Source organism: Raphanus sativus, unplaced genomic scaffold (genome assembly GCF_000801105.2).
Source record: "Raphanus sativus cultivar WK10039 unplaced genomic scaffold, ASM80110v3 Scaffold2809, whole genome shotgun sequence".
Lineage (NCBI taxonomy): Eukaryota > Viridiplantae > Streptophyta > Magnoliopsida > Brassicales > Brassicaceae > Raphanus > Raphanus sativus.
The window spans coordinates 1-13722 of NW_026618117.1; the positions used below are offsets into that span (position 1 = coordinate 1).

General features: G+C 42.2%; 1 protein-coding gene and 1 non-coding gene across 2 annotated transcripts; one reads left to right on the forward strand and one right to left on the reverse strand.

The window, feature by feature from the left end:
- Positions 1–2160: 2160 nt before the first annotated feature.
- On the reverse strand, positions 2161–2268 carry LOC130506017 (small nucleolar RNA R71). The gene has a single exon (XR_008941878.1). It is a non-coding gene; the product is annotated as a small nucleolar RNA R71 (small nucleolar RNA).
- A 1695-nt stretch (positions 2269–3963) lies between these two features.
- On the forward strand, positions 3964–7206 carry LOC130506016 (uncharacterized). The gene is made up of 3 exons (XM_057000619.1): positions 3964–5847; positions 5908–6085; positions 6590–7206. The coding sequence occupies exons 1-3, from the start codon at positions 3964–3966 to the stop codon at positions 7204–7206; spliced, it is 2679 nt and encodes an 892-aa protein (XP_056856599.1).
- The last annotated feature ends 6516 nt before the right edge of the window (positions 7207–13722 follow it).

Below are 13722 nucleotides of genomic sequence, written 5' to 3' on the forward strand. Positions count from 1 at the left end.
TCTTGTGCATTTGCATGTTTTTAGCTTTGATATCTTGCACATTTGATCATCTAGAATAGGATTTAGGTTCTTTGCTTGCATTTTGCATGCATAAGTCCTTATCAGGTGTTGGAGCATGCTATGGAGTTTTTGGAGGTGTTCGAGATGGGTTATGGATCAAAAGAAGTGAAAGATGGGGATTGTGCAAGTTAGCGTCTGGAGCGGGGTGCTTGGAGCGGGTTCGCAGGTCCGCTGTGATCCAGAGCGAGGTCGGAACGAGTACATGGAGCGGCGTAAGTAACACCGCTCGGGTTTACGACGAGAAACGGTGTGAAGTGGCTGGAGCGGGGTCTTGGAGCGGAGTCACGACACCGGTGTGAGGTCCGGAGCGGGGTTGAGCAGCCATACGGAGCGGAGTCACCAAGGCCGCTCGGGTTTACCACAGGAGACGAAGCAAAATGGCCGGAGCGGGGTTAGCCAGCGGGGTTGCGACTCCGCTGCGTGTTTTACTTATGCGATTTGTAATGCTTTTAAGGGCTTTTTTAGACCTTTTATTATCAACCATTAGGGTTTGGAAGGATCATATAAATACTTTTTAGACCCAAATGATGGGATTATCTTATTATCTCTGAAGAAACACAAACCTTTTGGTGATAAAGTTCTTTCCTTTGAATCAAATCATCATTTTGTTCTTGTGTTCTTGAGTTATTTTGAGTTCTTATTTTCTTTCTTTTCATGATTAAGCTTGAATCTCTTATGGGTTTGAGAAGGATCATGGTGATTAGTGAGTAGTCCTCTTAGGATTCATGGGTTAGGGAGATCAAGGGTGATTAAGCTAGATCTAAAGGGTTTTATGTTCTATCTATCTATTTCCTTGCTATTAGAGTAGTCTTATTGCTTCTTTTGAGTTGGCCTCTCAAAGGTTGATCTCTAGACATTTCACACCCGGAAGGTGTTTGATGAAATGTCTGAGTCAACTCTTCTAAGCTCTTAACACACTTTGCCAAAGGAATTTGTTGTTAAAGGTGTTAAGATGGCTAGTAGGCTTGTTTTTAATGATTGCTTTAGCAATATTCAACCAAAGGAATTTGATGCTTGAGTTGCTTTAGCAAATGAACATTCATCTAGGGATAGAGCTTGTTTAGCATTGTGTCTAGGCCTAAGATTGCTAGATTGATTGAAAGTCATCCCTTTAGTTCAAAACTTGATCACCCAAGATCTAATCCCTATTCCCATGAGTTCTCCCATCTCATAATCAAAGAAAGTTTACAGTTTTACTGCATTTTAGTATTACTCTAGTTTAAAACTCATCTCACTTTTGGTTGCACTTAGATTAAGCATGGATTTGTATTCTCAGTGCATTGAAATCACCTAGGATTGGTTCGACAACCTTTATATACTACTGCATTTGATAGGGACCCGAAAAGTCCTGTTATCAAATTGGCGCCGTTGCCAAGTTCTATTGTGATTTTGACATTGGGATTTAGTCATTTGCTTGAGACTAAGTCATTTTTTTTCTTATTATTGTGATATTGGCTCTGCTTTTTCCTTTCTTCTTTTTCATTTCAGGTGTATGAACTTGAGAAGTAGAGGGACTACAAACCTCACTCCTCTAGTACCAGACATCCGGGCTTTGGAAAGAGAGAATACAAGAAGAAGGAGAGAAGAGGAGCAACAGGCTCATTTCAACAGATTGGGTTTTGATATGGCTCACCATCAGAACCAGAATCGAGATGGAGAGATCCCTTTGGGAGCTGCCCAAGAGGGAAATGGTCAAGGAGCTGCCAACCTTCGACCACAACACCCACAGCGCCAAGCTCGCGCCATTGGAACCTATGATCGTCCTCACATTCATGGTCATAGGTTGGGAATCAGAGCACCACCGGTGGAGAACAACAACTTCGAGATCAAGTCAGGGCTACTCAACACAATTGAGCACAACAAGTTTCATGGCCTGGCAGCTGAAGATCCTATCGATCATTTGTACAAGTTTGATCAGTATTGTAGTTTGTCCAAGACAAATGGTGTCTCTGAAGATGCATTCAAGCTGAAGTTGTTTCCCTTCTCTTTGGGAGACAAGGCACATCAGTGGAGAGGTCTGTCCCAAGTGACACTATCACCACTTGGGAGGGATGTAAGGAAGCCTTCTTGGAGAAATTCTTCTCTACCTCAAGGACAGCTAAGATAAGGAATGAGATTCTCTGGTTTCCAGCAGAAGAATCTAGAGAGCTTCAATGAGGCATGGGAGAGATTCAAGGACTACCAAGCTCAGTGTCCTCATCATGGTTTCAGCAAGGAGAGCTTGCTTAGCACTTTCTACAGAGGAGTTCTCCCATCTTGCAGAAACAGGCTTGACACTGCTAGTAATGGTTTCTTCTTGGGCAGAACTGTGGAGGATGCAGAGGAGCTGGTGGAGAACATGGCAAAAAGTGATTCAGTCTACAATGAGGAGTATGATAGAGCCAACAGAGGGGATGACCAGCAGACAAGGAGAGATATCAAGTCTTTGCAAGACAAGTTGGACTTGGTTCTTTCAAACCAATCCAAGAAGGAGCAGGTTAGCTTTGTTGGTGATCCTAGTCAAGAGGTTCCTCCTAAGGTGAATGAAGTTGATGGTTTGGAAGGGCAAGAGGAGTTTGCTTCATCAACAACAATGGTACTTGGTACAGAAAGGAGCCCAACTTTCAGTACAACAACTACCAGCAAAGACCCTATTCCAACAACCAACAAGGTGGGTACCAGCCTAGGAACAACAACAAGGAAGCCATCAACCTCAGCAAAACCCTCCTCCTGGTTTCTCCAACAAAGGAAACCAGTCTACTCAAGCCCAAGGAAGTTCTTCTCAACCTAAGGCTCAAGACACAAGTGTGGAATCAATGTTCAAGCAACTACTTGAAGCTCAATCAAGAAATGAGAAGCAAATTGGTTATGAGTTGAAGAACATCCACTCAAAGATTGATGGGAGCTACAATGAGCTCAACAACAAGTTCAGAGCTTTGGAGAATCAGTTTGCCTCTATGAGTTCTAACTCCAATCGCCAACAAGGAAACTCTTCCCGGAAAGCCTGAGCAAAACCCAAAGGAGACAATGAAAGCAATCACTCTAAGGAGTGGCAAAGAGTTGCCTTCAAGAGTTCTCACCAAGGATGATGAGAAACAAGGTGGGGAGGTGGCCATCAACATAGATGATGATGTGGTGATTGTAGATGAGAAGACCAATGATGAGATCTTGGAGAAGATAGTAGAAGCTAAGGGTAAAGGGAAGATTGGAGAAGAGAAGAAAACAGTGAAACACGGTGAAGTTGCTACTCCATCAAAAGAATCTTCTTTTATCCCTCCTCCTTATGAACCCAAGCTCCCATTTCCTGGAGATTCAAGAGGCAACTGTTGGAGAAGTACAAGGCACTCTTTGAGAAACAAATGAGTGAAGTTCAGGTCACAATGCCTATCATTGATGCTTTCATGCTGGTTCCTCAATACAGCAAGTTCTTGAAAGATGCTGTAGCCGCAAAGAAGAAAGAAATGGAAGGCATGATGATCCTTACTCATGAGTGTAGTGCAATCATCCAGAGATTGAACATACCTAAGAAGCTAGAAGATCCAGGATGCTTCACACTCCCTTGTGCCATTGGTCCTATAGAGTTTGAGAAGTGTCTTTGCGATCTGGGGCTAGTGTCAGTCTCATGCCTTTGTCAGTTGCGAAAAGACTTGGATTCACTCAGTACAAGAAGTGCAGACTTTCATTGGTATTGGCTGATCGATCAGTGAAGTTCCCTGTTGGTATCTTAGAAGATCTCCCAGTGATGGTTGGAAATTGTGAGATTCCTACAGACTTTGTGGTGCTTGAGATGGATGAGGAGGCTAGAGACCCTTTGATCCTTGGTAGACCATTCTTAGCTACAGCAGGAGCTATAGTGAATGTAAAGAAGGAAAGATAGATCTCCATCTGGGCAAAGGGCATGTTCTCCACTTTGACATCAAGGAAATGATGAAGAAGCCAACTGTGCAAAACCAAGCCTTCTACATAGAGGAAATGGAAGCTCTAGCTGATGAGCTTCTTGAGGAGTTGGGACTAGAAGATTCTCTACAGCATGCTTTGACTATAGACAAAGAGGTTCAAGTAGTAGAGAACAAGGAGAGTGCAGCCTATGGGAGAATGTTGGATTCGCGCAAGGGGTTTGTGGATAAGGAGCAGTATGAGGAGCTACCACAAGCATCTTCAGCTACTCAACAAGAGGACAGTCATCAAGATGACTGGAGTGAGCTCAAAGCCCCTAAGGTGGAGCTTAAACCCCTTCCCCATGGTGTAAGGTACGCTTTTCTTGGCCCTAATGAAACTTACCCTGTCATTGTGAGTAGTGAACTTACTGAACTTGAGCTATCTGAACTTTTAAATGCTCTTAAAAGATTTAGAAAAGCAATAGGGTACTCTCTTGATGACATCAAAGGGATATCACCTACTTTGTGCATGCATAGGATACATCTTGAGGATGAATCTATGACTTCTATAGAACATCAAAGAAGGTTGAATCCCAACTTGAAAGATGTTGTAAAGAAAGAGATTCTTAAACTCTTAGATGCTGGTGTGATCTACCCTATCTCAGATAGTAAGTGGGTATCTCCTGTGCATGTAGTCCCAAAGAAAGGTGGTATCACTGTGGTTAAAAATGAGAAGGATGAATTGATACCAACTAGGACCATAACTGGTCATAGGATGTGTATTGATTACCGAAAACTTAATTCAGCCTCTAGAAAAGATCATTTTCCATTGCCATTCATTGATCAAATGCTTGAGAGGCTTGCAAATCATCCTTTTTATTGCTTTCTTGATGGGTATTCAGGGTTCTTCCAAATCCCCATACATCCCAATGATCAAGAGAAGACAACATTCACATGCCCCTATGGCACCTTCGCTTATCGAAGGATGCCATTTGGGTTATGTAATGCTCCAGCTACCTTTCAAAGGTGCATGATGTCTATCTTCTCTGACCTCATTGAGGATGTTGTGGAGGTGTTTATGGACGACTTCTCTGTCTACGGATCCTCGTTTTCTGCTTGTTTGTCAAATTTGTGCAGGGTCCTACAGAGATGTGAAGACACCAACCTTGTGCTGAACTGGGAGAAGTGCCACTTCATGGTTAAAGAAGGGATTGTGCTTGGTCACAAGATTTCAGAGAAAGGCATTGAGGTGGACAAAGCCAAGATTGAAGTGATGGTGAGGCTGCCTCCACCAAAGACAGTGAAAGACATTAGAAGCTTTCTTGGTCATGCCGGGTTCTACAGAAGATTCATCAAAGACTTCTCCATGATTGCAAGGCCATTGACCAAGCTGTTGTGCAAGGAAGCCACCTTTAGTTTTGAGGTTGAGTGTCTTGAAGCCTTTAAGAAGCTGAAGAATGAGCTTGTTAGTGCACCTATTGTCCAGCCACCAGATTGGAATCTCCCCTTTGAGATCATGTGTGATGCTAGTGACTATGCCGTTGGAGCAGTTTTGGGGCAGAAGAAGGACAAGAAGACACATGTGATCTACTATGCTAGCAGAACTCTTGATGATGCCCAAGTGAAGTACTCTACAACAGAGAAGGAGTTGTTAGCCATTGTCTTTGCCTTTGAAAAGTTCAGGAGCTACCTTGTGGGGTCTAAAGTGATTGTCTACACAGATCATGCAGCTTTGAGGCACCTCCTAGCCAAGAAAGATGCCAAGCCAAGACTGTTGAGGTGGATTCTACTGCTTCAAGAGTTTGATCTTGAGATTAAAGACAGGCCTGGAGTTGAGAATGGTGTGGCTGATCACTTGTCTAGAATGAGAGTAGAGTGTGGTATCCCCATTGATGAAGGACTTCCAGAAGAACAGCTTATGGCTATTAGAGCAGTGGTTGCAGTTTGCGAGACTGGTAAGAAGATTGAAGAAGTCAAGGCAACAAATGAGAAAGAACCTTGGTATGCTGATTTTGCAAACTACCTTGTTACTGGGAAAGAGCCACTGAATCTTGAAGGCTATGCCAAGAAGAAGTTTTACAAGGAGTTGAAGAGGTATTATTGGGATGAGCCCTTTCTCTACATACTTTGCAAGGATCAGCTCTATAGAAGGGCAGTGGCTGAAGAAGAAATAGATGGGATCCTCACACACTGTCATGGATCATCATATGGAGGCCACTTTGCTACATTCAAGACAGTTGCTAAGGTGTTACAAGCTGGATTTTGGTGGCCACACATGTTCAAGGACACTCAAGACTTTGTTTCCAAGTGTGATTCTTGCCAAAGGAGAGGAAACATCTCTAGGAGAAGTGAAATGCCTCAGAACCCAATACTTGAGGTGGAAGTGTTTGATGTATGGGGAATAGACTTCATGGGCCCTTTCCCTTCCTCTTATGGCAACAAATACATCCTTGTAGCTGTTGACTATGTCTCTAAATGGGTTGAAGCAGTGGCAAGCCCTACAAATGATTCAAGAGTAGTAGTCAAGATGTTCAAAAGCATAATCTTCCCAAGGTTTGGAGTCCCTAGAGTGGTTATAAGTGATGGAGGATCACATTTCATCAACAAGTTATTTGAAGGCCTCCTAAGGAAGAAGGGTGTTAAGCACAAGGTGGCCACACCATATCATCCTCAGACTAGTGGGCAAGTGGAGCTTTCCAACAGGGAAATCAAGAGCATACTGGAGAAGATTGTGGGTACTAAGAGGAAAGACTGGTCAGACAAGCTTGATGATGCACTTTGGGCTTATAGGACAGCATACAAGACTCCCTTAGGCACTACACCTTTCAACCTTGTCTATGGAAAAGCTTACCATCTACCAGTTGAGCTTGAGTATAAGGCAATGTGGGCTGTGAAACTGTTGAACTTTGACATCAAGAGTGCCAAGGAGAAGAGAATGTTTCAGCTACATGAGCTTGATGAGATAAGAATGGATGCTTTTGAGAGCTCAAGGATCTACAAAGAAAAGACCAAAGCTTTTCATGACAAGGGTATTTTGAAGAGAGAGTTCAGGGTTGGAGATCAGGTTCTCCTCTACAACTCTAGGATGAAATTATTTCCCGGGAAGCTCAAGTCAAGATGGTCCGGACCTTTCAAAATCAAGGAAGTCAGACCATATGGGGCAATTGTGCTATGGAATAAGAATGGAGGAGAGTTCACAGTCAATGGACAAAGAGTCAAGTTATACATGGCTACTACACCAGAGGAAGATGGGATTTCGGTTCCACTTTCTGATCCCACCCCAACCTAGTCCTAAAGGAAGGAAAGTCAAGCTAGAGACTTGAAACAAGCTCACTTGGGAGGAAGTCCCATGTCTATCCTTGTACATATTCCTTTAGGATTTTCTTTTTGTTCTAAAAAAAAAAAAAAGAGGCGAGATTGGGGCCGCACAGCGGGGTCGACACAGCGGGGTCGAGGGGTCGCGGTCGAAAGGGAGCGGGGTTGAGCAAGTGAATAGAGCGGGGTATCAGAGGTCGCTCGGCTTTACGACGATTCGGGACCAAAAACGACGCAGCGGGGTTTCACCGCGGGGTCGCGACACCGCTCCACGCCCAGGTAAGTTTTCTCTCACCCTTTAACCGGATTAAACCGGTTCGAATCTACTTAAATCGAACCGACCCGCCCGTCTCGCCTAAACCCTACCTCTCTCCCTCGCGACTCCCCCTCTCTTTTCACCTCTCCTCTCTCAAACTCTTCCTCACCCAAAATCTCTCAACTCACTCAAATCCCCACCAAATCTCTCCATTCTTCTTTCTAAATCCGAGCTTTAGCCCCTGTAGTCTATTTTTAAGCTTCTTTTCGCCATTTCCTTTCACCTAGAGCAAGGTATTTGATTTAAAATTTGATTCTCGTGGGTTCATGAACCCTAATTTTTCAAAGTTCAATTTTGATTAATTTCTTGCTTGATTAGGCTTAAATAGATTTGGTAAAGCTTATATATGTGTGTGGGTTGTTGATTTCGTGGTGGAATTGAGTTGGATTTGAGTTTGAGAAATTAGGGTTCTTGAGAATTGGGGATATTCGAAATGGTGTATAATTGAGTCTTGTTGGAGTTTGTTTAAGCTTAGTTTACATGTTCTAAAGCTTGTGTGAGCTCTTTTGTTCAATAGATTGCTAAGTTGATAAGCTTGCTCTCATTTCTTCAAGCTTTTATCTTTTTGACTCTTGCCAATACTAAAGTTTTCTTCAAGGTTTAATTTTGAAGGTACAATGGTGAGGATAACCCAAGCCCAGAGAAAAGAAAAAGAGCAAGCAGCTGCAGAACAAGAGACTGCCTTGAGAGGAAAAGCTCTAACTTCCATGCCTACTGGAGGATCCTCTCGACAGCAAGCTTTGGCAGCTAAGAAAGCAAGCGACCTAGAGAAGAAAAAGGGGAAGATGCCAGCATCCTCTACTAGAGACGAAAGCGATGATGACAGTGAGGACGAGCCAGCTCCACCCAAGAAAGCTAAGAAGTCTACTGACCACGGGAAGATGCCATATGCCGACAGAGATAGAGAAAAGAAGCCAACCCCTGCAGTGTTTCTAGACTTCTTGAAGAGAGGTGTGACATGGTCTCCTACACGGTTTGGTGACACTGAGCTGATGGAGGAGATTGGTATCGATAATGACATCAAGGCCATGCTAGGCAACATGCACATGTCAGACTTCTACTCCTTGGCCTATCCCACCTACAAAGATCTGGCTAGTGAGTTCTTGGCTTCATTGAGGGTGACTTACCATCAATCTGTGCATGTGAGGCAAGGATGGGGAAAGATTACATTCACAGTCGAAGGCAAGACCTACAACATAACCTTCAAGAACATTGGGAGCGCTCTTGGTCTCAAGGATGCAGGAAACTTTCATCTCCCCAAGCTCAGAGGACTCGCAAAGGAGGACAATATCCCGGCAAAGGTGTGGAAATTAATTACTGGTACACGCCACAGCTCTGGTGGAGACAAGAGCTCAGCCATTAGGAACCCAGCTATTCGCTACCTTCATAGGATGCTGGTACATGCTTTCTTCCCAAGAAAAGAGCCCGGCAATGTGAATGAAGAGGACTTGAAACTCCTTTGCCTGGCTCTGAAGCGTTTTGCGCCAGAAGACATCCCCTTTGATGTTGATGAGCTCTACAAAGACTTTGGAATGGTAGGGTTCTTCATGACGCGCCTTGAGTATTATAGGGATTGGGCTTGGTCTTCTTCTGATTCAGAGCTTACGATTGGAATTGGTGGCATGATTACACCATTGCTTCAGTTGGCGTATATAGACTTGAAGCGTGATGCAGCAGGACCTACTTTCCTTGATGCCACTCATATGAAGGTTGCTCAATACTTCAGTGGGAGATACTTTGGTTCATGTGTCTACTTGTACAAGAATCAAGGCCATCCTGTTGAGTTAATCCTCCCCAACAAGAGTATCACCTGTCTAGAAATTCCAGGAGCTGTCAGCTTTGCTATTGGAGAAGAGCACTTCCTTGGACCTCATGGAAAGTTAGGCCCCATGGCTTTAAGCAAGAGGAAGCAGAGTATGTCAGCAGCTCAATATGCACGCTTGCACAAAGATGAGATTGCTGAGGACACCACTGAAGTAGTCTATGGTCCTCGTCGATACCACTTTCAGCCGTATGCTGGAGCCTTAGCCCCCGGTCCCCTCCGTGACGCTCACGAGCACATTGGAAAGCTTGAGCGATGGAACAAGCATCAGGATAGAACAATCTTCAAGCTCAAGACCAAATGCAAGGAGCTCAGCAAAGCCATGAAGAGGCAAGCACAAGCTTCTGCTAGGTTCATGAAGAAAGTGACTGAAGTCCTAACTAGAGGAGCAATAGCTGGCTGCAGTGCAGCAGACTTCGACCTTGGAGACACTTCAGCTCCTCAGCCTCATCCTGGTCCCTTAGCCCTCAGCCTCCCTTTCACAGCCAGACAGATCAGGAGACGGAACAGGAACCCAGACATCCTCCCCTCTAGTTCAGGAAACAAATCTCCATCTCTAAACTCTACTGACGGTGGAGAAGACTCCGAGGAAGAGGCCACAGCCTCTACTCACACTCCATAGAGGTACTCCTACACTCTTTCTTTGTATATATCAGTTTTTCTTTGCATTTAGCTTTGTCTTTCGGTATCTCCTTCAGCTTAATTACACAGAGACTGTGTGATTTAAGTTTGGGGGAGGTACCAAACATTTGATCATGTTTGCTTTGTTGTCATTGCATTGAGACCATGCATTGTACATATCTATTTGCATAAAAAAAAAAAAAAAAAAAAAAAAAAAAAAAAAAACCCAAAAAAATAAGCATGTAGTTGCATTAGCATCCTTTAAGATTGAGTCTAGAAGCATTCATATAGGTTGCATCCGTCTGCATAGGGAGCGATGATTTAAAATGCCTTGCAAAGGGCTTGTTTAACACTCAAAGTGACACCCTAGTTAAGCATATCAAGTAGCCTAAGCATCTCTTTAAAGCCTTGCACGCTTCGAGCCTTGAAAACTCTTCTTGAAACTTGTTGCTTGCTTGATATTGACATTGCTCTTGAAAGCCAACTCCAATTTGAACTTGAACTTAATGAACTTAATCTCTCTTGCATATGGGCACTTGCATACTTGATCATGGATCTCATACACATTTGGGTTATCTTATTCCATTCATTATCCTTTGTTAACCCAAATGGAACTCTCCTACCCTTAAACCCTTAGCCATTCTTTGAGACCAACATTGATTTGCTTGAGTGAGGCCTTCTTTTTGATAGCTTGTCATGTGCAAAATCTTGAGAGTATTGGGAGCGACATAGATTTGTTCTCATCTCTTGCTAGCATAGGATCCTCATTTGAGTTAGCATCTAGGATGGTTAGTGGGTTTGTTTATTTTAAAGTTTGTTATCTTGGGTTGGGGAGAAAAGAAAGATGAGAAAGATGATCAAAAAGTTGAGAAAAGAAGCCACTAAGGATCAAAAGTAAGAAATCTCTAGATTTAGTCTATTTGAACCTTCCCCCATATAAAGAAAAAAAAAAAAAAAAAAAAAAAAAAAAAATGATGAATCAATAAGATGGTGGGAAGGTAGATAGAGCTAAGAGTTGTGGAAAGTTAATAAAAAGATCCTTAGATGGTTAAGTTAAAGAGTTCATGAGGTGAGTGTGATAAAGTGGGTTACTTTGGGTATTGGGATGAATGTGAATAGGGGTGAAGCTTGTTATATCACTTAGGAAAGGGTAGAATGATGAGAATGGATCTATGTATGCATAAATTGCTCCTGGTCTTAGATAAATTTTGCATAATGATCAAGCTCCTTGTTCTTGAGTGATTGCCACTTTGAAATGATTTATTTGAGCCATTGTTTTCATTCACATTTGACCACTTTGTTCACCAAGCCAAATGATTAGGATCATGTGCCCATTTGCAAGTATTCACCTTATGTGTTTGTATGAATGAATGTGAGAGTTGGTCTAAAGAGCTTGTTGATGGATAAGCATTGCAACTTGTGTAGAGGTATAGGAGTATGGATAGGTCTTGAGAAGCTAGAGTGTAATAAAAGTTCTTGCTCTTGCTATTTGCTATGTTTCTTTAGGATGTTAAGTTGAGTGTTAGGAAGTTTCTCTTTTGGCTATGAGCTCCCAACTTCAAACCTCTCTCCCTATGAGTTCTTGCAAGTTCACTTGAGGACAAGTAAAGAACAAGTTTGGGGGAGTTGATATCTTGTGCATTTGCATGTTTTTAGCTTTGATATCTTGCACATTTTGATCATCTAGAATAGGATTTAGGCTTCTTTAGCTTGCATTTTGCATGCATAAGTCCTTATCAGGTGTTGGAGCATGCTATGGAGTTTTTGGAGGTGTTCGAGATGGGTTATGGATCAAAAGAAGTGAAAGATGGGGATTGTGCAAGTTAGCGTCTGGAGCGGGGTGCTTGGAGCGGGTTCGCAGGTCCGCTGTGATCCAGAGCGAGGTCGGAACGAGTACATGGAGCGGCGTAAGTAACACCGCTCGGGTTTACGACGAGAAACGGTGTGAAGTGGCTGGAGCGGGGTCTTGGAGCGGAGTCACGACACCGGTGTGAGGTCTGGAGCGGGGTTGAGCAGCCATACGGAGCGGAGTCACCAAGGCCGCTCGGGTTTACCACAAGAGACGAAGCAAAATGGCCGGAGCGGGGTTAGCCAGCGGGGTTGCGACTCCGCTGCGTGTTTTTACTTATGCGATTTGTAATGCTTTTAAGGGCTTTTTAGACCTTTTGTTATCAACCATTAGGGTTTGGAAGGATCATATAAATACTTTTTAGACCCAAATGATGGGGATTATCTTATTATCTCTGAAGAAAACACAAACCTTTTGGTGATAAAGTTCTTTCCTTTGAATCAAATCATCATTTTGTTCTTGTGTTCTTGAGTTATTTTGAGTTCTTATTTTCTTTCTTTTCATGATTAAGCTTGAATCTTTTATGGGTTTGAGAAGGATCATGGTGATTAGTGAGTAGTCCTCTTAGGATTCATGGGTTAGGGAGATCAAGGGTGATTAAGCTAGATCTAAAGGGTTTTATGTTCTATCTATCTATTTCCTTGCTATTAGAGTAGTCTTATTGCTTCTTTTGAGTTGGCCTCTCAAAGGTTGATCTCTAGACATTTCACACCCGGAAGGTGTTTGATGAAATGTCTGAATCAACTCTTCTAAGCTCTTAACACACTTTGCCAAAGGAATTTGTTGTTAAAGGTGTTAAGATGGCTAGTAGGCTTGTTTTTAATGATTGCTTTAGCAATATTCAACCAAAGGAATTTGATGCTTGAGTTGCTTTAGCAAATGAACATTCATCTAGGGATAGAGCTTGTTTAGCATTGTGTCTAGGCCTAAGATTGCTAGATTGATTGAAAGTCATCCCCTTTAGTTCAAAACTTGATCACCCAAGATCTAATCCCTATTCCCATGAGTTCTCCCATCTCATAATCAAAGAAAGTTTACAGTTTTACTGCATTTTAGTATTACTCTAGTTTAAAACTCATCTCACTTTTGGTTGCACTTAGATTAAGCATGGATTTGTATTCTCAGTGCATTGAAATCACCTAGGATTGGTTCGACAACCTTTTATACTACTGCATTTGATAGGGACCCGAAAAGTCCTGTTATCAGTATTCATCGTACAACTACTACTCACTAGTGAATCATCTACTTTAATTTAGAAACGGCTCTAGCTCATTTATATATATATCTCAATAATATTTAGATATATTTTTACTTTAGCCTAATTTAATTTATTTTTCTGAAATAATATTACTATTTTCCTAGTTGACAAAAAAATAGAATTCCTCTATATTTAAAGGAAAAACTAACATTTATTAATTTTATTCTATGCTTATAGGAATGATATTTTATACAGAAATGTAAAGGCAACAAAAACAAAACTGGACCGAGCAAGGTCGTAAAAGGTTGTGTGACAGATAAATCAGCGTGTGTGTTTTCTTCTTCACGTGATGCGTAATGACATCCGTATCAACCACCGCTGTTAGAGTGTACCACTTCGTCTTTGCTTAAACTCTCTAATCCTTTCTCGTGCATTTCATGTGATTACACCGTTTCTTTTTCTTTTTTTTCTATTACACCGTTTCATGTACGTATCAATATATATATATAATAATAATTTTTTTCTTAAAACTCTATGCTCCCTCTTCAGGTTATCTCCTATCTTGTTTTTTCAGTTAACTTTTACTTGTTTATGTTTCATGACAATAATGGTAAATGAGCAGTTTGATATGCATGATTCTTTCCTGGAATTAATTAAATGATGTAGTACACTATTAAATTGAGA